This window comes from Erinaceus europaeus, chromosome 2 (assembly GCF_950295315.1).
Source record: "Erinaceus europaeus chromosome 2, mEriEur2.1, whole genome shotgun sequence".
Classification (NCBI taxonomy): domain Eukaryota; kingdom Metazoa; phylum Chordata; class Mammalia; order Eulipotyphla; family Erinaceidae; genus Erinaceus; species Erinaceus europaeus.
The window spans coordinates 182,898,787-182,925,318 of record NC_080163.1 but is presented as its reverse complement, the minus strand read 5'-3'; the positions used below and the strand labels follow the sequence as shown (position 1 = coordinate 182,925,318).

The window sequence follows — 26,532 nt, the reverse complement described above, 5'->3', positions numbered from 1 at the left end:
GAGAGGAGAGGGGAGGGGAGGGGAGGGGAGGGGAGGGGAGAGGAGAGGGGAGGGGAGGGGAGAGGAGGGGAGGGGAGACCATAGCACTCACCGAAGGCTGGGGGAAGGGAAGGGAAGGGAAGGGAAGGGAAGGGAAGGGAAGGGAAGGGAAGGGAAGGGAAGGGAAGGGAAGGGAAGGGAAGGGACCACAGTAGGCTGGGCTCAAACCTGGGTCAGTCACCTGGTAAAACAGCACATCATCCAAGTGCGCATATCTATCTATCCATCGATCGATCAATCGATCGATCTTATCTATCTATCTATCTCTTTTTAACCAGAACACTGCTAAACTCCAGCTTTCAGTGGTGCTGGGGATTGAACCTACAGTGCATTACTTTCACAAAATAACAACAAAAAAAGATACCTAATTCCATTTTATAAAACTGCACATTGGCAAGGCTCCACATACACCATGAGACAAAGAAAGGCTATTCAACACCAGCAAGAGGAACAAAAGCTAGCCATCACCACCTAACCCATAAGGCAAGTTTATAAAACAATTTCAGCACAAGCAAAATCCTGAATGCACTGCTGGGATTTGCATTCTCATCAACAATCCTGCGTGAGGCCAGCACCAGAGGTTTAGCAGGATTAGGTGAGGACCAGGATTGCAGGGCACACTCCAGACACCTAGTAAACATACACACTCCCGCCCTCTGCACATCCACAGGAACTCACTAGTTTTACCTGGATTTAGGCTTCTCACACTCTCTGGCTGACAATTATTTGCTCTCTCCTCCTTTACTTCCAGACGGTTCTTCAAGTCTGGATGTCTGGGCCATGGTTTCCTTGCTGGCTGCCCTCAGTTGTTTCTATGCACCTAAACTGTTAGTTACTCTAAGAAGGAAGCCTTTTTTTATTGAACTGAAAATGTGCTTTCGTCTCACAGAGCCTCTTTGTCTTTTTATAAACCACAACATGGGCATTAGCACATTTAAAAATATTTCCGTAAAAAAAAAAAAATCATTTAGTCTGAAGTGGAACCAGATTCAGGTCTATTTTGATACATTTATGAGCTAAACCTGAAAACATTTTCACCAGTCAGCCCAGTTTGTCCAACAGGAACTGAGCTGGAACTTAAAGGACACCCAACCCCCTGGCTCACAGCCCTGTACCATCACCGAGAACAGAAACTACATTGGATTCAGCAACTCGCCATGTGCTCTGGGAGCCAGACTTCTAAATGTCTCTAAACCACAAGCTTGCTTATAACAACACTGGCTCTGAAAAACAGGGTAAGAAGCTTTGCATCACTTTTCCTCAGGTCAGGAATCCTCCACCAGATTCATCTGGGAGCTGCCTCACAGGCTTCCCAGGGCGCACACATTAGCTAGTTGACTGGCTGCCCCTGGCCTCCGGCTCACCATAGCTCAAAGCTGCGCTCTTCTCTCTTACTCCCCTCACTTGACCAGCTGCTACTAGGGAGACCTTGTCCAGGAAGCGGTTCCCTTATCTCCACTTTAGGAGAAGCTAAGGCGATCTGCTCTGAGTAAATCTTCGCTAGGCATCCTCAATTTCAGAGGTCAGTGGTGCTACTGTATTTCCCTAAGTTTGACCCCAATTATGCTAAAGCTTGTCATCTTGAAGTCAAAATCTGTAAACTAAGCAAACTGGTGACATGAGTAAGTTGTTCTCACGTAAGTACAATTTCTTTTTCCTTTTTTTGGAAATTCAACTTTACTGTACCACCTGAAAGGCTGCCTATTTTCTTATTTGTGAACATTTTCCTCTATGTAGTTGTGATTTTTTAATTTTTATATTACAGAATTACATATCGACAGGGGTTTGAATCCACACCATTCCCACCACCAGAGTTCTGAACTTCACTCTCCACTGCAATCCACCAGTCCCCCTAAAGTTGTAGACATAGGCCAACCGTCTTCTCTACAGCTATCTGTTCACATTGATACAGAGTTGCCCCTCTTTTTGATTCAATCTCTCTTCCCCTCTAAGCCACTCATAACATCGTAGCTACCTCCATGTCCCTCTTTTTCCTTCTCTCTGAGTGCTGGTGGAGATACAATTTCTCATCTCCCTGTGACAGGTGTCTGCAAAATAGTCTCAACCCCAACCTAGGTTCCTTCCCACCATCATGCACCAAGACCCCAAAGCCCCAGCCCTTTCCCCAGAGTCCTTTGCTTTGGTACAATACACCGAACCCAGTCCAAGTTCTACTTTCTATTTTCCCTGTCCTTGTTTGTTATGTTCGGTCCACGAGTGAAGATCGTCCTGTATTCTCTTGGGCTTATCTCAGTATTTCTTCAAGCTCCATTTTGCTAGAGAAAAAGTAAGAGGGTCAAGGAGATAAGACACCTGCAGTATTGCTGCATCATTTGTGAAACTCCCCCCCTGCAGGTAGGGACCAGAGGGTTGAGCTTGGATCTATATGCATTCAACTTGGTGCAAGGACCAGCATAAGGATCCCGGTTCAAGCTCCTGGCTCCCCACCTGCAGGGGAGTCACTTCACAGGCGGTGAAGCAGGTCTGCAGGTGTCTATCTTTCTCTCCCCCTCTGTCTTCCCCTCCTCTCTCCATTTCTCTCTGTCCTATCCAACAATGACGACATCAACGACAACAACGACAGCAATAAAACAAGGGCAACAAAAGGGAATAAATAAATATTAAAAAAAAAAAAGATAATGGGGCTGGGCAGTGGTGCACATAGTATGAAGCAGTAAGTACCCGAGCAAGGATCCCAGTCTGAGCCCCTGGTTCCCCAGAGCAAGGAGGGGGAGGGTCATTACACAAGTGCTGAAAAAGGCCTGCAGGTGTGCTCTCTCCCTATTTTCCCCATCCTTCTCAATTTCTGTCCTTTTGGGGGGGGGGTGACCTATTGAACAGAGACAGAAAATGATAGGGAGGGCCAGGTAGTGGCACACCTGGTTGAGCGCACATAGTATAGTGCTCAAGGACCCAGGTTTGAGCCCCCAGCCCCCACCTGCAGGGGGAAATTTTCATGAGTGGTGAAGCAGTGCTGCAGGTGTATCTCTCCTCTATCACCTCCTACCCTCTCAATTTCTGACTTGTCTCTATCCAATAAATACAGATAATAAAACGTTTTTTAAAAAGAAAATGATAGGGAAACACTTAGAGCTCAGCTTCGCCACCTGTGAAGCTTTTCCCCTGCTGTTGGGAGACTTGGGGCTTGAACCTGGGTCTTTGTGCACTGTACTGTGTGTTTTTGAGCAGGTGTGCCACCATCTGGCCCCCAGGAAATAAAGTTTAAACATATGAGATTTTTAAAAAGCTGTTCTCTTGGCTACTTTCATGTGAACACTTCACTATTAGTTTAAACCAGTGTAGTCTGAGCAGGGCAGCGGATCGTGAACACAAAACCCAGACATGATTATATCTGAGCTAACTCAGGGTCTTTAAGGAGCTTGTACTCATTCAGGCAGAAAACTAATAGAAAAAGGGACAACAGCCACACACAAGTGTTTCTCCTCTCCCTCTCCTCATGCCCTCATCACATTTTGAATATAACAGATTTGGAAGGATGAGGAAATGGTAAAATAATCCCACTGTAAGAAACCTAGTAATTCCTCTCTTAGGGATATATCCTAAGGACTCAATCACACTCATACAAAAAGATTTGTCCATAGCAGCACAGTTCATAATAGCCAAAACCGGGAAGCAACTCAGGTGCCCAACAATAGATGAGTGGCTGAGAAAGTTGTGGTATATATCCACAATGGAATACTATTCAGCTATTAAGAATACTGAACCCACCTTCTACGACTCATCTTGGATGAAGCTAGAAGGAATTATGTTAAGTGAGGTAAGTCAGAAAGAGAAAGACAAGTATGGGATGATCCCACTCAAGCAGAAGTTGAGAAAGAACAGAAAGGGAAATGCAGAGTAGAATGTGCCTGAGTTTGTAGTATTGCATCAAAGTAAACTCTGGGTGGAGGGTGAGGGTAAATTTTCAGCTTCACTATAGGGTGGTGGTGGTAGGGACACAGATCTTCGGTGGCGGGAATGGTGTTAATATACAGTCCTATTAACTTACAGTCTTATAACTATTTAATAGGAGAGGGGAAAATTAAAAAATGATCCTGCTGTGGAACCACTATAGTTCTTTGAGAAAGAGCTAGATTTGGCAGTTGTAATGTTTCCCCAACTATTGAAAAAACCTTTCATTTAATTTGCTGGGGCAGAGATGTTGTGAAGGGGAGATGGGGAGAGACACCTGCATCATGGCTTTATTGCCTACAGAGCTTCTTCCCCTCCCAAGTGGGGACCAAGAGCTTGACCCTTGGTCCTTGTATATGGTTAACATGTGCACCCAACTGGCTGTGCTCAGCCTGAGACTGTCTAACACTGGCTGGTCAGAACCACAGCAGACACCTTTAAGCGAATTCCCAGGCTCCACTAACAACTTCACACTTAAGACTCCAGATGTGGGGCATAGAAATTTATACTTAAATGTTCCTGAGTCAGGGTTAGCGAGAGATCAGCTTACTTTGCTATGAGCACCAGGTTCAAGCTCCTGATCCCCATGATGCTCGAGGAAGCTTTGGTGCTGGGGTATTTCTCCGTTTCTTTATGTATTCTTTTTGTTGTCCTTGTTTTTATTGTTGTAGTTATTATTGTTCTTTGTTGGATAGGACAGAAAGAAATGGAGAGAAGAGGGGAAGACAGAGAGGGGGAGAGAAAGACACCTGCAGACCTGCTTCACCGCTTGTGAATCAACTCCCCTGCAGGAGGGGAGCCGGGGGCTCGAACCGGGATCCTTACGCCAGTCCTTGCCCTTAACGCCGCCTGCACTTAACCACTGCGCTATCGCCTGACTCCAGTCTCCTTTCTATCTTAAAGAGTTGGTGTGCAACAGTGACGCCCTAGTGATGACCAAGCAAATAAAACAAAATCTCCTCAGTCAACTGAGTCGAGATTTGTGAAGCACGGGATGAATGTTCCACCCTGTGGTGGGCAACCCCATAAGGGGTTTTCACATTGTTGACAGTGCTCCTGGAAGTAAGGATCCCGGTTCGAACTCCTGTCTCCCCACTTGCAGGGGAGTCGCTTCACAAGCGGTAAAGCAGGTCTGCAGGTATCTTTTTCTCCCCGTCTTCCCCTCCTCTCTCCATTTCTGTCCTATTCACCGACGACATCAGTAACTACAACAAGGAAACAAGGGCAACAAAAGGGAATAAATAATAAAAAAAATCATTTCTGCTCATTGCATTGCTGTGTGAGGGCCATTAGCCAGTATGTCAAAGTGAAAGGGTCACTATTGCTCATTGGACTGGACAACTACTTATGCCACACTACCCAGCACAGTGCAGGTCACTCCCCATTCCTGGCTCCTTTACACACTAGCAGTGGTCTCTAGTCACTGTGACAAGCAGAACACATCCCCTACCATTCCTAAATGCTCCTGGGATGCCAGTTTAAGCCCCGTTTAAGATCTGTTGAGCTGGATTAACATTCCTGACCTCTTTTCTTGCTGCTGCCCCTGGCAAGAGAAATGGCGTAGCTAAAAGATGATTTACTTAAGAGCCAGCCCTTGCCTCTTGAGCGTATGCTTGATCACACGGGCACATGGACTTATCTAAGGTCTTCAACTTGTTCTTTGCAGGGCTGGCTTAAGTCTTCTCATGCAACTCGAGGTAGTATGCACTCTAGGGGATGCCCTCTTTTTAAAAGCCTAGAATAATCAATCTGCATGCATGCAGTCAAACACAGGGCTTCCTACGTGTGAAGTGTATGTCCTACCACTGAGATATAAACCCCTTCCACAACTGATAAATCTTTTAAAAATTTTTTTTATATTTATTTTTATTTATTCCCTTTTGTTGCCCTTGTTGTTTTATTGCTGTAGTTATTATTGTTGTTGGATAGGACACAGAGAAATGGAGAGGGGGAAGACAGAGAGAGGGAGAGAAAGACACCTGCAAACCTGTTTCACCGCTTATGAAGCGACACCCCTGCAGGTGGGGAGCCAGGGCTTGAACCAGGATCCTTATGCGGGTCCTTGTGCTTAGCGCCACCTGCGCTTAACCCACTGCGCTACAGTCCGATTCCCCACAACTGATAAATTTTAGCAGAAAAGTTGATTTAGTTATTAAAGAATATAAACATGGCTAAAATTTCACTTTACATCTTAAAACTGTCTTTCACTATAAAAGAACATTGCTGTATAAAGAGAATGAATTTTGACAAAACATTTTTTTTATTGAACAGTTTTATTCTGTCTTAGATAAAAACCTTGCTTTAATATTTTAAGGTGCACTGCAGGTATGCCATGCTGCCAGTTATTGTTGGGGCACCAAATGCCCTCATCAGTGACCCAGGTGGCTGGGAAAATGCACAAATTCATACTTTCAGAGCATGTAGAACTGGTATTTACAGTTTTTCTTCTTGAAATCAGCCTGGGACATCTCAAGTCTACACAGGTATTGCCATAGCACTTGCTTTGACGTTCAGAATACCTCAGAAATAGTCAATATCATGATTTGTGGGTCTTCCAAAAGCTTTTGTTGTTAACATGCAAGCAAACAGTATTAAACAAATACTATCTAAACTATGGCTGCCAAGTACTGGACTTTAATAATGAAACCAAATTACAAAACATTTCCTTGTAGAGCTATACAAAAGATATAAAATTAAAAATATCAACCATCTTTAAATATCCCAATTCTCCTACAGTGCAGCTTTCCATATCTTTAGCACTAGTGAATGTTCAAGGAGAAAGTTAATAAAATCAAAATAGATAAAAATATTTAAATCTTTGGATCCCTTTATTCCATGGCCTTCATAAAAACACAAAAGTGGCCAGATTTTCTTCCACTATAGCTTAAAATATCAAAAAAGATTTTCTAGTAATTTATAATTAGCAATGAAATCTATGCTGAGTCATCTGTGGTCACAGGCCCAAGGACCAGTGTTGTAGCTTATAGGTTTCCAAAATAATTTCTAATACTCTGAATCCTCTTGAAATAAAATGGAATGAGTCAAGGTATCATGACAGAGTTCCAGGCATATCAGGAAGAACAGGTTAAGTAAAGTCTTGTTTCAATGTCTTAAAAAAGGAGGGAAGTTAGTGATTTGAAAATACATCTAAGTACATTCTATGATTATTTACATTTGTATAGTGAAAATATTATTTGGACAAATCCGGTGATATACTATTTACTACAAAATGAAGTTCTTATGAGCATTACTAATTTATCCTTTTTAAATAATGAAAGAATGTAGCAAATCTTCATTTATGCTACTAAACACTCAAAAAAAAAAAAAAAAGCTCTGAAAGCCTGGATAGCTATGGAGAAAAAAAAAGAAAAGACCCACCCATATCTTTGCTTCTCAGCACATCAACTTCTGCAAGGACACAGTATGTTTGCTGACTTTAAAATGTTTATTCTTTAAAAAATTAGTTGCTTTTTTTACAGCTATACAAAGTTCTTAATGTTTCTTTGGCAATGGAAAATAATGGAATTTTACAGCTATATAAAAAAGTTACCTTTGCCTAAGAAACAGTATTTACTGTGTGTACATAGTTGACTGACAAAATTCTCTACCATCCAGCACCCTAACTGACGAAATAAGCTACCTCAAAAGGGCTAGTACAGGATTTCCAAAAAGTAAGATACATACACGCACACACACATACACGCACACACAACCCTCTGTGGCTCAAAACACAGTATCACGGCCCTATCTGCAGGCAACCTGCAAAATTGCCAAATACAATTTAGTGATAAGAAAAATCCTTTCAGTGATGAAAAAATACTTATAAGTCCCATTGAAGTACTGCTTTAGTTTCACTATACATATGAAATTACTTAACCTTCTGCTATTCCAAATATATTTAATGCTCATTTTTAAAGATGAGCTCCCCACCCCCACCCCCACCCCAAATAACTGCATTGTATCTTTGAAATTAAGCAGAAAAAGAAACAAAAAACCCAGTGCTGGTGACAAATATACAGCAAATTCACTTCTTCATTTCTTTCTTCGCAGAGACTCAAACCAATTCTCAGGACCATGAAGAGCTACAAATTCACCTACGCTCAAAGACTTGTTTGTAGACTACGCAGCAACTTTGTTGTCTTTCTAAAAAAGGGGGGGAAGAGAAAAAAAAAAAACAACAGAATTAACTTGATTCAAATGTTTGGTTAATTAGTATTTCTTTTTCAATAACTTAAGTATACTTCCCACTGCCTGTAAATACACCTTCAAACTTCATGTACACATCTCTTTCACAGACTTAGAGGAAAGTTTTGCTGGAGGGTGAAAGACTTTGCATGGTGCTCCCATGTTATAGCGAGGGGCTCAAACCCGGATCTTTGGCGCATAATCATGACAGTGCTCTTCCAGGAGTTACCTCCAGCCTATCCCACCTCCCATGACACTTTTTTTTGGTAATGTTTACACTCATCCTCAGGTCACGGTCAACTGCATCATCCACTTTAGTAGACATTAGTGCTGTGATGTTGCGGGTTGGTCCCAGCAAAAACTCCATCCTGAGGTATGTGTGTGCTCCTACTGTATTTGCTTATTTCGGTGCCTTCTACTAAATAATGACAAAACTTAAACCTTCAACTGAGTCGTCAAACTCAAGTAACATATTTTGGAAGAGGATTAATAAAACCCCCCTAAGTCTTTACTAATAACATGTCCAAGCAACAAAAGAACATTGTTATTGAAAATTTCATGCCAGGAGAAAGCAAAGATTCAGAAATAAAAATGTATCAAAAGAATTGTTTAGGTAGGGAGTTGGGCGGTGGCGCAGCGGGTTAAGCGCGTAAGCGCATTCAGGCAAGGACCGGTGTAAGGATACCGGTTTGAGTCTCTGGCTCCCCACCTGCAGGGGGGTGGTCACTTGACAGGAGGTGAAGGCAGGTCTGCAGGTGTCTATCTTTCTCTCCTCGTCTTCCCCTCCTCTCTCCATTTCTCTCTGTCCTATCCAACAACAGCAGCAACAGCAGCAACAATAACAACAAGGACGATAAACAAGGGCAACTACAGGGGAGAAAAAAAGTGTTTATTGAGTGATGAGTGAGAGCACTCCTGTAGTATATGTGGTGTCAGGCTTCAAACCCAAAGACTTGTTCTTGCACTCTAGCCATTTCTCCCAGCTTCTGAAAATCCATTAAAAATTTTTTGTTTTATTAATGAGAAAGTCAACCAGAGTATCACTTTGGCACATGTGGTGTTGGGGATCAAACTAAAGGCCTCAGGCTTCCAAGTCCACAGCTGTGCCCACTGTACCACCCTCCATGCCATTGGAATTCATTATAAAAAACATTAGCTTTTAAAAAAAAAATATTTACTGGATAGACAGAGCTAGAAATCAAGAGGGAAGGGGGAGATAGAGAGTGACGGAGAAAGAGACACCTGCAGCCCTGCTTCACTATTCGTGAAGCTTTCTCTCTGCAGGTGGGGAGCAGCGGAAGGGGTTTGAACCCAGGTCCTTGCACTGTAACATGTGCACTCAACCAAGTGCGCCATCACCCGGCCCTGAAAGCATTAGCTTTTAGATATGAAAAGTTTGGAAAATTGGGTTGGCTGGGAAGTTAAAACACAAATGAATAGGAAGAAAGCAACAAAAGTCTCAAGGAACCTCTCTACCTTTCTAGTGAGAGGAATCCTAAATGGAAAGCCTGTGCATTGAAATGAGTCAGCTATTTTCCTCACGGCTAGTCACATACACACGCACACTCACCCTTCAAGAAGCCATAAAATTAATCTAGATCTTTAAAAAAAAAAACAACAAAAAACAGCACTGCTCAACTCTGGTTTATGGTGGTGTGGGGGATTAAACCTGGGAGCGACAGGTATGACAGTCTCTTTGCATAACGTTATGCTATCTACCCACACCCTAATCCAGACTTTTCTAAAAGTCCAACAATAACAAAACAAAACAAAAAAAATAAATAAAATGGGGGGCTGGGTGGTAGTGCAGCAGGTTAAGTGCACGACATGAAGTAGAAGGAATGCTGTCAGGATCCCAGTTCGAGCCCCTGGCTCCCCACCTGCAGGGGGGTCGCTTCACAAGCAGTAAAGCAGGTCTGCAGAGGTGTCTATCTTTCTTTCATCTTCCCTTCCTTATTCAATTTCTCTTTGTCCTATCCAACAACAAGCCTAAGAAAAGTGGGAAAAATGGCCCCCAGGAGCAGTGGATTTGTAGTGCAGTCACTGAGCCCCAGTGATAACCCTGGAGGAAAAAAAGAGAGAGAGAGAGAGAGAGAGGAAGAGAAGGGAGGAGACAGAGGTGGTGTGTGGGGGTCCTGGGTTCAAACCCCAGCACCACTATGAGATGAGTGGTGCACTAGTAAATAAATAAGACCAGGTGTACATACATGCATGATAAAACAGAAGAGGTCCAGTCAGGCTTCTCAGATACTTTCCTTTTATTTAAATATTTATTAGATAGAGACAGAAATTGAGTGGTGGGGGGAGATAGATACTTGCAGCCCTACTTCACCAATCGTGAAGCTTTCCCCCTGCAGGTGGGAAGCGGGCTTAAACATGGGTTCTTGCACACTGTAATGTGTGCACTTAATCAGGTGCACCACCAACTGTCCCCTCAAATACTTTCCAAACTTGACCCTTCAGTGAATTTTTTTCTTAAACCAAGCCACCTCAATGTTGCTGTCTTCACTGAACAGTCAGCCACAGGTCATCAATATGCCTGAGTGAGGTAAAGAGAAGTTGTAAGTCTAAAGACCAGTCAGTAGGTTATTATATTATGGTAGTTGAGAGGGACTTCTCAGTGATGAGTGTGATGGTGAAGAAATGAACCACAATCATGAATACTTTCTACCACCAGGGAGATGAAAAGAGTGGTATACTAGCAGCCAGTGTCAACTCTGGTGGGGAGACCAAGCTGAGATGACAGGAAGGCAAGAAGACATGGTCATTTTGAGAAACATTATGTTGGGGCCAGGTGGTGGTGCACATGGTTAAGCACACACATTACAGTGTCCAAGGACCTGGGTTCGAGTCCCTGGTCCCCACCTGCAGAAGGAAAACTCTGGGAGTGGTGAAGCAGGGCTGCAGATGTCTCTCTCTCCCTGCCCTCTCAATTTCTGGCTGTCTGTATCTAATTAATAAAAATTAAAAAACAGAAGTTCTAGGACAAAACATAAAATACCACCTTTGACGCCTTGCGGCTACAACAGACTTTTAAGAAAAAACAAACAAAAAAACAAAGTCCCAAGTGACTCTCTAGTAGTTTTTTTTCTTTAGTAGGTTTTTAGGAGAAATATTTTTAAGTTCATGAAAACCTAAAACCACCATTTTTCTACAATAAAAAGACAGCATCAACTTTAAAAAAAAGTAACTTTAACTCAGTTTTAACTGAAAAGTTTTGGATTCATAGAGCTGGTGGAACAGTCAGTCATAGAGCTTGTGGAACAGATCAATGAACGAGTACATGTTTCACAGGTGTGAGGCCCTGGGTTTGAGCCCCAGCACACCACTTCCCCAAAGCTGGGCTTCTTTGCCAAGAAATCACTGTGTCTTACTACTACGTAAATATCATAATTGGTACTTTCTCCACTAAAACATCAAAATGAAAATCAGAGAGATTAGTTTCAATAGATAAAAGTTTAAAACATGCTGAATTTGTACAACTGCACGATAACCCTAAAGCATGTAGTGCTTACCCTGTATTCAAAATCCGCAAACTCCCTGCCACCACGACCACCTCTGAAGCCGCCACGAAATCCTCGAGGGGCGGTGAAGGTACCACCTCCTCTGGGACCGGCCCTTCCTCGGCCACCACGGAAACCGAGACTACCTCTGCCTCTGTAACCCCCACGGCCACGGTTTGGACGAAGTGGGATTCCAAATGTTTCAGCATTTAATCTTCTTTCTTCAGCCCATGTTGGTCTCCGTTCTCTATTGAGAGAGCACATCATGCTGAGTGTCTCCTCTAAAAAACACTTCCCTGGGGGCTAGGCGGTGACACAGTGGGTTAAGCGTAAGGACCGGCTCAAGACCCAGCTCCCCACCTGCATGGGGGGGGGGGTTTGCTTCACAGGTGGTGAGGCAGGTCTGCAGGTGTCTATCTTTCTCTCCTCGTCTTCCCCTTCTCTCTCCCTTATCCAACAACAAGAACAAGGATAAACAAGGGCAACAAAAGAGGAAAAACAGCCTCCAGGAGCAGTGGATTCCTAGTGCAGGCACCAAGCCCCAGCGATTAAGCCTGGAAGCAAGCAAACAAACAAAAACATTTCCCCAAAAAACTCCGTAACACTGATGTCCACATTAAAGCTAAATAACTGCTAAAGATCAAATGCATTAAGTTTATAGCTGGTTTTTCCCATGGGGGGGGGCGCAGAGGGAGGAGATACAGACAGACGCAGCATTGCTCTACCATTCATAGAGCTTCCCCACTGTGATATGTAGTGAGTCCATGTGAGCAGCTATTTTCTGCCCAACCCTCTAAGTGTCTTAACAGAATCTTTCTTAAAAAAATATTTTATTTATTAGACAGAAACAAACTGAATGGGGAAGAGGTGATAGACACCTGCAGTCCTGCTTCACCATTCGTGAAGTTTTCCTCCTGCAGGTGGGGAGCAGGGCCTTGAACCTGGGTCCTTGTGCACTGTAGTGTGAGTGTTTAACCAGGTGCACCACCGCCTGGCCCCCAATCAGAATTTTTGTTTTAAACTCTCTCCTTTTTTGAAGTGTCAGGGATTGAAGCGAGGTCTGATAGTCACTAAGCATTCACCCTACCACTAAGCTCTATCTCCGGCCCTCTGATGACAATCTGTCCAGGGCAAAATGTTCCTAAAATATTGCTGAAGTTCAGGTGACTGATTATAGCTCTTTACAAATATAGCCGATGGAAGAAAACACAATTTATAGCCCTAACATAACGGAAATTCAGGTGCCTGGGCTTGAAAACTAACTACCTTCTACCCAGCTCCAACGGAAAATGGAAAGGCAAGAAAGAAGATCTTGTTTGTGCAAGCTAGAAAATTAAGGGTAGGTTCTTTTTATTTTATATTTATGTATTTTTTTGTTTGTTTGTTTGTTTTACCAGATCACTGCTCAGCTCTGGTTGATGGTGGTGGTGGGGGGACTAAACTCAGGCATGAGTCTCTTCGCATAACCATTACACTATCTACTCTCACCTGAAGGGTAGGCTGAGTTCCCAACATGCTCTTGATACAATCTCTGGACCAGATAAGTGCCTGAGTTGCCACTGCTGCTGGCCTAACAACCCAGACAAGACTGAGTCATCTTCATCTGTGTTTAAAATGAAGCACACGAATGCCACAAGGTGGCGCCAAACTGCGAGCCAGAAAAGGGATAAATGACCAAGCAGCAGAAACTGTTGATAGGTTCACCCACCAGACACTTTTCTGGTGCTATGATTTCTGTGATTATCTTGTACTTTATTGGCTGAACTTGGGACCTTGGAGCCTTAGGCATGAGTCTGAGTCTGTTTGTATAACCGTTATGCTACCTACCCTAGTCCTACCCAAACTTTGTGAATTCGTAATAAAACCACTGCATACTGCAAACATCCCAAGGACAGTTGAAAAGACTGTACCTATTGTCATCACAGGAAATGTTATCAAAGAAGGACTTGGTTTTGTCATAATAGCAATTAGGTCCAAGTGGATCTTCCTCGTCAGCATTCCCTTCACTGTTTTGGGTATCAACTCCTGAGTCTCCTTTATCTTCACCATTCACAGGTTTCTCTTGTTTCTCAAATTTATCTTCTAATAAAAACATATCATGAAAGTCAAGACTACGCACTCACATTCACTAGTCAAATATGATTTTGAGTAAAACGAAAAGAAAAACAAACCTTTCAATTTAAGTTTATTATGAAACTCTCTGTCGATTTCCTCCTTGTTAAATTGTGCATTTGCACTTTCAAAGTCAAAGTCTTTTTCAAATTTCATTGGACCATCTCGTCGAATACCAAACCTTCCCCTGCCACCTCGATGACCTCCACGTCCTCTCCTTGGAGCTGAAGGAGCACCTGGAGCTTCGGTAATCATAAAAGAATGAAACGGATTTAGGACAGAAGCTATGATTATGATCTCTATTCTACAGACATGTTTGTTTGTAACTTTCTACAGATTACTATATATTTTATTATTACTTCTCTTTAACCAGAGGACTGCTCAACTCTAGCTTATGATGGTATATGGAGGCCTGAACTTGGGAACGTGGAGCCTCAGGCATGAAAGTCTTTTTTAAAATTTTATTTATTTATTTTTTCCTCCAGGATTATTGCTGGGCTCGGTGCCTGCACCATGAACCCACTGCTCCTGGAGGCCATTTTTCCCCCCTTTTGTTGCCCTTGTTGTTGTAGCCTCGTTGCGGTTACTATTATTACCACTGTTGATGTTCGTTGTTGGATAGGTCAGAGAGAAATGGAGAGAGAAGAAGACAGAGAGGGGGAGAGAAAGATAGACACCTGCAGACCGGCTTCACCGCCTGTGAAGCAGGTGGGGAGCCGGGGGCTCGAATCGGGATCCTTACGCCGGTCTTTGCACTTTGTGCCACGTGCACTTAACCCACTGCCCGACCCCCTGGCATGAAAGTCTTTTGCAGAACCATTATGCTATCTCCTCCACCCATTATTTTTTATATAAAAAGTTTCACTAATATTCATTATGTAGACTGGAACTAACACACATAAAATTTCTATTTCTGGGGTAATAATCATATATTTGACTAACAGCACAGTACCAAAGAATTTGGGAAGCTTTGTACTAACTTACCATAAACTGACTATATACATAATAACTACAAAGTGTCAACAATACAATAGGTTCTAAAAATCTAGGAAGCCTATTATGGAAATGTGCTTAAGAGCCAAAATTTATAGTAAATAAAATAAATGAACACTAATGAGCACTAATTGCTAGACAAAGTATTATGTCCATATCATAGAAATAAGACAAGGAGCACCAGGTCTCACTCTTACCCACTTCCTATTTCACCGTGACAGTCTTTCTCTGAAGTACTAATTACTGAAGTCTTCTGCACCGATCAGCTTTGGTGCAGGGGATAGCATATTCTATTTCATATTCCTTTTTTTTTTTTCTTAAATATTTTAGACATGTTTTTTTATTTTTTTAAAATTATTTTTTTATTTTTGAGAGAGATGCAGAGAGAGACACACACACAGAGAAACACCAGAGCACTGCTCGGCTCTGGCTTATGGTGGTGCGAGGGATTGAATCTGGGACTTAGAGGAGTCTCAGGCATGAGAATCTGTTTGCATAACCATTATGCTGTCTCCCTTGCTTTTTTTCTTATATCAGCAGTACTGAATACTTTAGTTCTCATGTTTTCACTATCTGCAGCTTTTCTTTTTAAATAAAAAAAAAAATTTTATTTATTCCCTTTTGTTGTCCTTGTTGTTTTATTGTTGTAGTTATTATTGTTGTCGTTGTTGGATAGGATAGAGAGAAATGGAGAAAGGAGGGGAAGACAGAGAGAGGGAGAGAAAGACAGACACCTGCAGACCTGCTTCACCACCTGTGAAGCAACTCTCCTGCAGGTGGGGAGCGGGCCTCGAACCGGGATCCTCACACCTCTCTTTGCGCTTTGCATCACATACGCTTAGCCTATATATGTAGCTTTTCTATCGCATTTATTATACCTAATACATTCTGTTGTTATATTATCTGTTAAAGAACAGATGCAGGTGGGCAGGAGTAGATAGCATAATGGCTATGCAAATAGACTCTCATGCCTGAGGCTCTCAGGTTACAGGTTCAATCCCAGCACCACAAACTAGAGTTGTCTGTCTCCTCTATAATAATCTTTGAAATAAAATTAAAAATAAAATTAAAAAATAAGAAAAAAAGGAAGAAAAGAATAAAGAAATAGTGGGAGCTGGGAGTGATATACCCCCACATTACCAAGTGCAAGGACCCAGGTTTGAGGCCCCATCTTCCCAGCTGCATGAGGACACTTCACCAGCAGTGAAGCAGGTCTGCGGGTGTCTATCTTCTGTCTCTAGCCCCCTTTATTTAAAATTACACACACACACACACACACACACACACACACGTTTAGAAAAAGAACAGCACAGAAAGTATAAATTCAATTATATTTCTGGTGGAAAATTCAATACATAATGACTAAAATTAAAAGTGACTACAGACTGAGGATGGGGAAATAGCACTAGTTAAGCATTGGACATTCATACCTGAGGTTCCATGGTTCAAGCCGTGGCACAACATGTACCAGAGTGGTGCTCTGGTACTCTAACTCCACATAGAGATTCTTCCCTTCTGTCTCATGTGAAACTCCCACATGAAATAAATCTTTTTTTTTTTTAAATAATTGTTTCCCAGCTTTTATTTTATTTCATTTTATTATTTTCCCCTTTGTTGCCCTTGTTGTTTAACATTGTTGTGGTTATTGCTGTCGTTGTTGTTGGATAGGACAGAGAGAAATGGAGAGAGGAGGGGAAGACAGAAAGGGGGAGAGAAAGACAAGACACCTCAGACCTGCTTCATCGCTTGTGAAGTGACTCCCCTGCAGGTGGGGAGCCGGGAGCTCGAACCGGGATCCTTACACCAGTCCTTGCGCTTTGCACCACGTGTGCTTAACCCGCTGCTACACCACCGCCCGACTCCCCACATGAAATAAATCTTACCTTTTTAAGTCACTGTAGTCTAAAGACAGGTTTGTTGATTTTTTTTTGCTGGTGTTTAGCCAACTGCTTAAATTTTAAAACAAACTACAAAAATCCATACCAAGCATATCTATATCTTTATAAGCAGGTTGTTCAAAACATCCAATTCTACTAATAAATAAATAAATAAATAAATAAATAAAATAAATTATCTTGGCCATAAACTAGAGTACATGATTCAGAGGGGAGTTGGGTGGTAGTGCAGCGGGTTAAGTACACGTGGTGCAAAGCACAAGAACTGGTGTAAGGATCCTGGTTTGAACCCCTAGCTCCCCACCTGCAGGGAAGTCGCTTCATAGGCAGTGAAGCAGGTCTGCAGGGTGTCTATCTTTCTCTCCTCCTCTCTCCATTTCTCTGTCCTATCCAGCAACGACTACATCGATAACAACAACAACTACAACAATAAAAAAACAAGGGCAGCAAAAGGGAAAACAATATGAAAAAGTAAGAAAAACAAAGAGAAAATTCACAATGGTAAATATAGTGTATGCATACAAAACTAAGAAAAACTATCAAAGAACAGTCACTGTGGTCTGGGAAGTGGCCTAGTAACTAGGGTATTATATTTCTAAGCATGAGGTCCTGAGTTTGATCCCCTGTACTGCATGTGCCAGAATGAGGCTCTGGTTCTTGTTGTTTCACTTCCGTATAAATATTTAAATAATTAAAAAAGAGTAGTCACTGTTCTAGTAATAAACTTTTGGGACATATTTTTGCCACCAGGGTTATCACTGGGACCTGGTGCATGTACCACTCCAATGCTCCTCATGGCTATCTATTCTCTCTCTCTCTTTCCATTTGATAAAGAGTATGAGAGACAGAAATAAAAAGGGAGAGAAAAAGGACACTGCTTGAGCTCTGTCTGCATGATGCCATTGTTCCTAATACTCTCCTTTTTTGGACAGCTATTGAAAGCAGAGAGGGAGAGGCAGAGAGAGAAGAGACACCATAGCACTGCTTCATTGATCATCCCAGTTCAAGCCCCTGGTTCCCCACCTCTAGGTGGGTTGCTTCATGGGCAGTGAGTCAAGTCTGCAGGTGTCTATCTTTCTCTTCCCCTTATCTCTCAATTTTTCTGTCCTATCCAACAACAACAATAATGGCAACAACAACACCAACGGAAAAATGGCTTCCAGGAGCAGTGGATTTGTGGTGCAGGCACCAAGTCCCAGCGATTAAGCCTGGAGCAAAAAAAAAAAAAAAAAAAAAAAAAGATTATCTGCCTACATGAAGTAGATTTTCAGAAATGTAATAATGATTAATTTAAAAAGCCCTTTAAGCAGCAGGCCATATGTACTCAGCTTCTGTTTCAAAGAACAGAATATGTCTTATTTAAGCAGAGTACATTGTCATAATCAGGAAATCAAATATTGGCACAGCAACATTATAGATCTCAACCGGTATTGATTTCTGGTATGTCTTTATGTACAGTTCTGACATTTTCTCATACATGTAAGCCCACATATCCATCACTATAATTAAGATAAAGAACTGTTCTGTTATAATAAGACTAGTATGTTACTCTTTATTTTTTTCCTGCTTCCAGGGTTATCGCTGGGGCTCGGTGCCAGCACTACTAATCCACTGCTCCTGGGGGCTTTACTTCTATTTTTTTTTTTTTTTTACATTTTACTAGAGAGGACAGAGAGAAAGTAGAGGGGAGGGGAAGATAGGGAGGAAGATAGACAGACACCTGCAGACCTGCTTTACTGCTTGTGAAGCAACTCCCTTGCAGGTGGGGAGCTGGAGGCTTGAACTGGGATCCTTGTGTAGGATCTTGCACTTCATACTATGTGTGCTTAATGCAGTGTGCTACTACTGCCTGGTCCCCCTTACTCACTCTTTTATAAAGTCACTAACTCTTGTCATTCAATTTTGGGCTTAGGAATGATTTTTTTTTAAAGTTTGTCAATCTTACTAGTGGAGTGAAAACTAATACAGGCCTGCAAAACATAAAATAAAATAAAAAACCACACATGGGTTCAAAAAAACTCATCACTGATGAAATGAGATTAGCTTTGTAGTTATTTTAATCTTTAAAGAAGAATGCTATTTCAGTCTCACTGGAAAGTCCAGTGATTTTCAGGGTACTGTCTTCCATTTGGAGGAGTCAGTTATCATTCTCCAGACTCAGCCTCAGCACATTTGTGCCTGATGAATGAATAACACTTAAGTTTATCATGTTTATAATTTTGGAAAGGTGGTGGTAAACTGGTCATCAGAGGGATACCTTGGTCCAACTTAACTTCACATATACTAGGGGATGTGAAATTGTGATGTTCAAATGAATATAAGTGAGGCTGCTATAATAAAGGCCTCTTTCTTGGAAGTCTTGTGAAAGAACTCCACCTAGCAATTTCATTCAGAAGTAAGTATCTGAGAATTTCCACACAGGCAAACTAGGATAACATGCACCTTGAATTTAAAACTTGGCCTGAGGAAGTTGGGCGGTAGCGCAGTACGTTAAGCGCACATGGTGCAAAGCGCAAGGACCAGCATTAAGGATCCCAGTTCAAGCCCCCGGCTCCCCACCTGCAGGGGAGTCTCTTCATAGGCGGTGAAGCAGGTCTGCAGGTGTCTGTCTATCTTTCTCTCTCTCTCCTCCCCCCTTCTCTCCATTTCTCTCTGTCCTATCTAACAACGAAGACATCAACTACAACAATAGCAACAACTACAACAACAATTAAAAAAAACAAACAAAAAAAAAAACACAAGGGCAACAAAAGGGATAAATAAATAAATAAATAAATAAAACTTGGCCTGGGAGTCAGGTGGTGTGCAGTGGGTTAAGGGCATATAGCGCAAAGCACAAGGATGGGCACAAGGATCCCAGTCTGAGGCCCTGGCTCCCCACCTGCAGGGGAGTCGCTTTACAGGCGGTGAAGCAGGTCTGCAGGTGTCTATCTTTCTCTCCACTCTCCTTTTCTCTGTCCTATCCAACGACAACATCAATAACAACAACTATAACAATAAGAAAACAAGGACAACAAAAGGGGGAAAGAAATAACTTATTTATATCTGCACCAAAATAAAGACTCTGGGGTAGGGGGAGGGTTCAGGTCCTGGAATATGATGGAAGGAGGACCTAGATAGGGTTGAATTGTTATGTGGAAAATAGAAATATTACACATATCCAAACTATTGTATTTTACTGTTGACTATAATCCATAATCCTCCCAATAGATGGGGGGGGGGGGGGGGAGACTTGGCCCAAGGCCAGGACACTTTTGTGTTCAGCTCCTTCTCTGTCCCAGGCTGAGCTAACTGTCCTGTCTTGCCACAGTACCTCATCAGGCCACAGTGAAGTCATCTGTTTAAGGAGTCTAATCAGCAAGTTCCCTTTGAAGCTCATTATGAAGTAGCAGCCATTTTGAATGTTCCATCTGGGTTCATAGGTCATGTCTCTTAAATACCAGTAACTTACCTATCTGTCGCTTGCTATCGTTTCTGAGTTGTTCATTTTCCGGTCTTGAAACTTTGTGTACTTCAGCTACAAAAGAAGATATACAACGTGACAAATCAACTCAGGGGCGTATAATACAAAAAAAAAAAAAAAAAGTACAGTATTAAAATGGGAAAAATGAACCCAAAACAAGATTAAAAAATTCTATCCCCCCACCACCATAAATAACTACTTTGAGCCAAACTGGAAAGACTGAACATTCCATCATGTCCAGCTAAAACTTTCTAGGATCATTCAAATAAAATAAATCTTTATAATGAAAATAAGGTGAATTAAAAATGTCAGTTAAGAAATAACAAGTAGCTAAAGTTCTACCTCGCCTGTGCTCTTGATTCTCTATTGCTTTTTGGCTGGTAGATGGTAAAGGCCTGGTTGATACAGGGCTCCTTCTCCCAACAGGTGCTGGAGCAGGTAAGTGGGCCGAGGCGGTCTGTACTGCTTGTTCCATGGTTGGGCTTTTTCTCAAAGGGTCTAACTGAGGGCTTGAACGACCTAAAAACGTAACCAAAAGATAAGAAACTACCCTACCCTTGGGGATTTCAAAATAATCTGGGCACTGAAAAAAAAAGTCTAGAGCTTTATTTCCATCAGTTCAAATCTTCAGCACAAGTTTGAATTCATCTACTTACTAGAACAGATTTAAAAAAATTGATTCTTTTTAGTGGACTGGTCACTAGATTAGCAAAGGAACATAAAAAAAAAAACCCAAAAAACAAAAACAAAAACTGAACAACTTTATCTGGATTCCCACCTGGAATAAAATTTAAGTAAATTTTTCAAAAACTGCCACTTGGCTTAAGATTTCTCAGGACTATTATTCAAGGTCAAGATGTAAGCAGGTCAGACACAGGCTTTCTCCAGTAACTACAACTATAAGGTTACACTGATAGTTCAGCCATTATGTTCATAGGCTTCAACCTCTTTAGTTGTTTCTGAAGAGATGTCTAAAGGGATATTCCCAATAAACTTCTACCGTAAAGAAGTTTTCAGAAATACATATGAAATTCCTAAGAGCTTAGGGGCTTGACTGAACATCAGTACTAGAAGGCCAACAACAAACAAACCCTTCAGATAATCATCTACATGGAAGCCATAATTTTTTCTTGGTGGATTTAAAGATCTTTTGGCAAGTTCTTGCTTAATATGGCTTCTGTATTTAGCAAGAATTTTTAAATTTGATTAATTATCTTATTTTGTCTTGCCTCCAGGTTTATCACTGGAGTTCGATGCTTGCACCACGAATCTATTGCTCCTGGAGGCCATTTTCCCCCGTTTTGTTGCCTGTTGTTGTTATTTATTTATTATTATTTTTAATTGACATCTGCGTTACTGTGGGGGGCTTGGTTGCTTGTATGCAATATCCACTGCTCCTAAGACTTTTTTTTTATGGTATTCAAGGAGCAATTACAAATGCACCATCTTCAGTCATCAATGCCAGAGTTAATTTTGTCATTAATGAAAACACTACAATTTTCCCACTGATTGTAATGAGAAAAATCAAAGTGGTTTATATAAACTTTGGTATAAAAAAACTTTATAATCACGAGTTTATTACTTTATAAAGTTATTTAGTCACAAAACAAGTCTTAAGTTTTTTTTTTTTTTGAAAAGTCTATTGCTTAGTTTTATAATACTAAATTAGGTGACCCTGAAAGTATATAGAACTTGCTTCAGCAAGGCATTTGAGAAAAGGTCCTGTGACCACAGCAAACATGAACCCATCTGTCTGTACATTAAAACCCGTTGCAATTAAAGCCTGTTAGTTATAATGGGAATTTTGTCCAAAACAGGCACATATAGACTGACATCTGATTAAGAATAAACTTAGAAGTTATTCCAGTCTAATAAAAATCACAACTTTTTGAGCTACTGCACAACCTGATGACTCCTAAAGGAAAATTCTTGTCCTTTTAATTATCTTTATTTATTGGAGATAGCCAGTAATGGGAAGGGATGAGGGAGGAAGAGGGGCAGAGAGACACCTGCAGTTCTACTTCACCACTTGTGAAGCTTTCCCCGTGCAGATGAGGACTGGGGCTCGAATCCTGGTCCTTGTGCATTGTAATATGTGTCCTTAACCAGGTGCGCCATCATCCAGCCCCTCCTTTTATAATTTTATATAACTTAGCAGTTTATGTAAGGCAAATTTATTTTACAAATGAATCTAAGTATATATCCATATTTACTAAAAAGGATATGCGCCTTATTATTTTTTAAAAAACTTTATTATTTGGATTATTTATATTATTTGAGGGTGAGGGTGGATGTTTGGCTTCACGGGGTGAGGGGAGGAGGGATGGAATGGGACACAGTCTTTTGGTGGTAGGAATGGTGTTTATGTACACTCCTATTAACTTGTAGTCATAAAAAAACTTATTTGGATTTATTAATGGGAGAAAACCAAAGCATCACTCTGGCACATGGTGTGCTGGGGACTTATCTCAGGACCTCATGCTTGAGAGTCCAAATGCTTTATCCACTGTAGCAGATTCCAGAGCCAAAAAAATCTTTTTTAACCGGAATATTGGTTAGATGTGGCTTATGGTGATGCCAGGTATTGAACCTAGGACCTGAGTCTCAGGCATGAAAGTCTTTCGCACAGTCATTATGCTATCTCTCCTCTCTGGGTTTGTTAAAATTCAGTAAATATAATTAGTATAACAACTTAGGCTTTTCCAATACTAGATCTTGGCACCTAGAGGGTCAAGGTAAGTTTTATTTTTTGTTTATTTTTAAATATTTATTTATTCCCTTTGATGCCTTTGTTTTCTTGTTGTAGTTACTGATGTCGTCGTTGTTGGATAGGACAGAGAAAAATGCATTAACTTAGAAAAACTCTCTAAGTATACACAACAAAACACATGCATTTTTTTGGATGTAAAATCATGGGCCTTTTTCTCTTGAACTTACTGTATTTCTAATTCACCTGCAATAAATCTTTAGAATGTAAAAATGTTTCTAATTTAGTTACTTTAGCTTACTGTGAATAGTAATTATAATTTTCAAAATATCCAACAAGAGTTATATAAAACTATGTTTAGTACTGGCTTGACTTTTCACCTTTAGTAACTTAAAAAAAAATAGTCTGGGAGGTGATTCAGTGAATAAAGAAGGGCTGGACTCCCAAGCATGTGGCCCCCAGCACTGTATATGCCAGAGTGATACTCTGGTTCTTTCTCCCCTATTGTTCCAAAGAAATAAATAAAACTTTAAAAAATATTCTCCTGTGGTTACGGTATCTTTCTCCCCCACCTTATTTATTTATTTAACTATTTTTTATTTAAACCAGAACACTGCTCTCTTTTTTGAAACTACATTTATTTGATAGAGACAGCCAGAAATCAAGAGGGGAGGGGATGATAGAAAGGGAGAGAAAGACAGAGAGACACCTGCAACACTGCTTCACCACTTGCAAAGCTTTCCCCCTGCAGGTGGGGACTGGGCCCCCTCTTGATTGATGGTGGTGCCGGGGAGTAAACTTGAGACTTCCAAGCCTTAGGCATGAAGGTTACTGTGTAAACTGCACTGTCATCTCCCTGGATCTTACAGCACTATCCTGAAATGATATTCGATTACTTCATTCAAAAGCAAACATCTATATAAAGCAATAAGCCAGTCAGTTATCAGTTCCCTGAGCACCAGAAGAAAAAAAAAATTGCTATCTCGGGATTACTGAAGGCTATGAGACTATCAGTGACAAAACCAAACTAAGGCCAGAGAGAGAGCTCCAGAGTATGGGCCTCAATGTTCGTGCTGACCAGGTCTGAGCCACAGCAATGGGGAAAGTGCTACTGCTGTGGTATCTGTAGCTCTGAACAAAATTGTCAGTTCACGAACAGTGAAGTCACAGATGTGCAAGGCCCCAGGTACAGGGGATTGAACCCGGGACTCTGCAGCCTCTTTGCATAACCATTCTGCTATCTACTTCTACCTTTGAAAGTGTTCTTTAAGTTTTTAAAATACAGAGCCCAAGTTCTGTTAAGTACTTATCATGATTTACATATTTAAGAACCTCTCAGATGATTTGGTTTTGGCAGTCTAAACTGAGAACCACTACTTTAGATCCAGTATGATATTAATTTAATAGTATAATGGAGTATTTGCTTCTTTCAGTTACTATTTCTTTTCTTTGCCACCAGGGTTGTCATTGGGGCTCACTGCCTGCACAACTCCACTGCTCCCACCAGACAAAGGCATATGATGTTAATTTAATAGTATAATGGAGTATTTGCTTCTTTCAGTTACTATTTCTTTTCTTTGCCACCAGGGTTATCACTGGGGCTCACTGCCTGCACAACTCCACTGCTCCCACCAGACAAAGGCATAAGAGATGTCACAGCAAACTCTAGCCCCTCAGGTTACTATTTTAAATACATGAAGAGAGGCTCATCTTCAATGATAAATCGCCAACTCATTTGCAATAATTACTACATACAGACTGTGTTTGCACAAAGTGACAGATTGTAATCCTGAAATGAACTAAGAACTAGGAAGTCTAAATAGTGGAAGTTGTGGCCTGGGAGGAGGTGCAGCAGCTCGAACTGCAAGCTTGAGGTCCTTAGCTTAATCCTTAGCATTGTATGTAGCAGAGCAAATGTCAGGCCTCTTTCTCTTGTGAAATACAATAAATCTTTAAAAAAAAAATTAGTGGAAGTCATTAAAAAATAATGTAATTAGGAGAAAGATTTCAAGAGAACCAAGCAGAAATTACACGTCATTAGTGAGCTGCAAAACTCTTTTATTCGAATAAATACAATAACCACAGCATAATTTCAGAATGAAAATATCTGAAGGAAAAATCACTTACTTTGAGATAACTGTGATTTTAGAGATCTTGTATCTTGTGTAAAGGCAGAGCCAACTGCACTACTTTGGGATAGAGTACTGCTGTTTGGTGTTTCTGTTCCAAAGGATGTCAAGGAGCTTCCAGCTTTAAGAAATTTTTTAAAAATAAAAAATAAAACCTTTTTAAACCTCTTAGTTATAAAAATAGTACATCACTTTAATAATAATTGTTCCCACCCCAATATCTATGCATACTAATAATCTTCAAAATTAATGAAAGTAATCAAACAATAGCTTGAAATCTTAGACAACTAAGGGGGAAGAAAGCAAGTCATATTATATACTCCAGCATCCCTGGATGTATGCATCTTTTGTGACAACTACATACATACCAAGGAGATTAAGTCTTCATAATATAAACTTCAAATAAAACTGCACAGACTGTAATATGTGAAAATTAAAATAAGAAATTCCCCATCAGCCAGTCTTATGCAGGCGGAACAGCATGGGCTCATGTCAGACTAAGAAGTGGCAGAAATAGCACATTCTACGGCAACATTAAGGTTCAGTTATTTGAACACAAGGTAGCTGCACAAATAACCAAGTTGGCAGTCATGTCTGGGAGCTTTCTGGCATTTCCAAGGTAACAGGCAACGAACTCTAGTCCGTTGTAATGCTGCTTCTTTATTATTATTATTAGTTTTTTACTATCTTTATTATTTATTGACTAGAGAGCCAGAAATTGAGAGGGAAGGAGGTGATAGAGAAGGAGAAAGACCGAAACACGTGTAACACAGCTTTACCACTCATGACGCTTTCCCCTGCAGGTGGGGACCAGGGACTCTAACCTGGGTCCTTGTGCATTCTAACATGTGCACTCAACCAGGTGTGCCACCACCTGGCACCCCCCCCCTACCCCATTGTAATGCTTCTGCTCAGGATTGTACTGTGCAGCTACATTCTGCCTAATGCAACCACAAAAAGTTCTGGTAATACGAGTATTAAAAAAAATCTCTAGAAAAGGCCTATTTGCCATGCCAGGTTATGTCAATTTCCCCCGAGTTGCTATAGTACATGTGGGGCCATTTATTATTGTTGTTTTTTTAATGCCTTTTTTTTTTTTAACTTAGGATACAAGATTCAAGCTACTTAGCTCAGGCTGGAATATTGTATTTGACAACTTCTCATAATCTTCCTTATTTTCAACAGTTATTCCAACCAGTGAAAATTTACCCATCTTAAGAATATGTAAAGACAATAATCATGGCCCTCATGACCTAGGCAAGAAAACTCTAGTCCCTTCAACTAATACTTCCACATGATCTTGAGTACCTCTCCCTTTTGAACTCATTCTAATTTAATGAATTCTGTTCACATTCCTTTTTAAAATGGGCTACTAGCTGGTGGAGTCATGCTGTGGTCTCTTTTTTTTTTAATTTGTTACTGGATAGAGACAGAGAGAAACTGAGAGCGAAGGGGGAGACAGAGAGACACCTGCAGACCTGCTTCACCACCTGTGAAGCGACTCCCCTGCAGGTGGGGAGCCGGGGGCTTGAACCGGGATCCTTATGCCCGTCCCTGGGCTTTGCACCACCTGCGCCGGTCCTTGCGCTTTGTG

The 26,532-nt window shown here is 41.2% G+C and overlaps 1 protein-coding gene across 3 annotated transcripts in view; it reads right to left on the bottom strand.

Moving 5' to 3' along the window:
* Positions 1 to 6,188: 6,188 nt before the first annotated feature.
* LSM14A (LSM14A mRNA processing body assembly factor) overlaps positions 6,189 to 26,532 on the bottom strand; it is a 51,987-nt gene continuing 31,643 nt past the window's right edge. The window contains exons 4-10 of one of the 3 annotated variants that reach the window (XM_007539480.2): positions 24,937 to 25,059; positions 20,445 to 20,621; positions 20,091 to 20,156; positions 13,811 to 13,993; positions 13,550 to 13,721; positions 11,652 to 11,886; positions 6,189 to 8,094 (exon numbers count right to left, since the gene is read on the bottom strand). In XM_007539480.2, coding sequence (XP_007539542.1) covers positions 8,071 to 8,094; positions 11,652 to 11,886; positions 13,550 to 13,721; positions 13,811 to 13,993; positions 20,091 to 20,156; positions 20,445 to 20,621; positions 24,937 to 25,059 — 980 coding nt within the window. In that variant the 3' untranslated portion in view covers positions 6,189 to 8,070. Of the gene's footprint in view, positions 8,095 to 10,396; positions 10,676 to 11,651; positions 11,887 to 13,549; positions 13,722 to 13,810; positions 13,994 to 20,090; positions 20,157 to 20,444; positions 20,622 to 24,936; positions 25,060 to 26,532 lie in introns of those variants that run through there. The other 2 variants (XM_016195358.2, XM_060185683.1) reach the window with 2 other exon arrangements.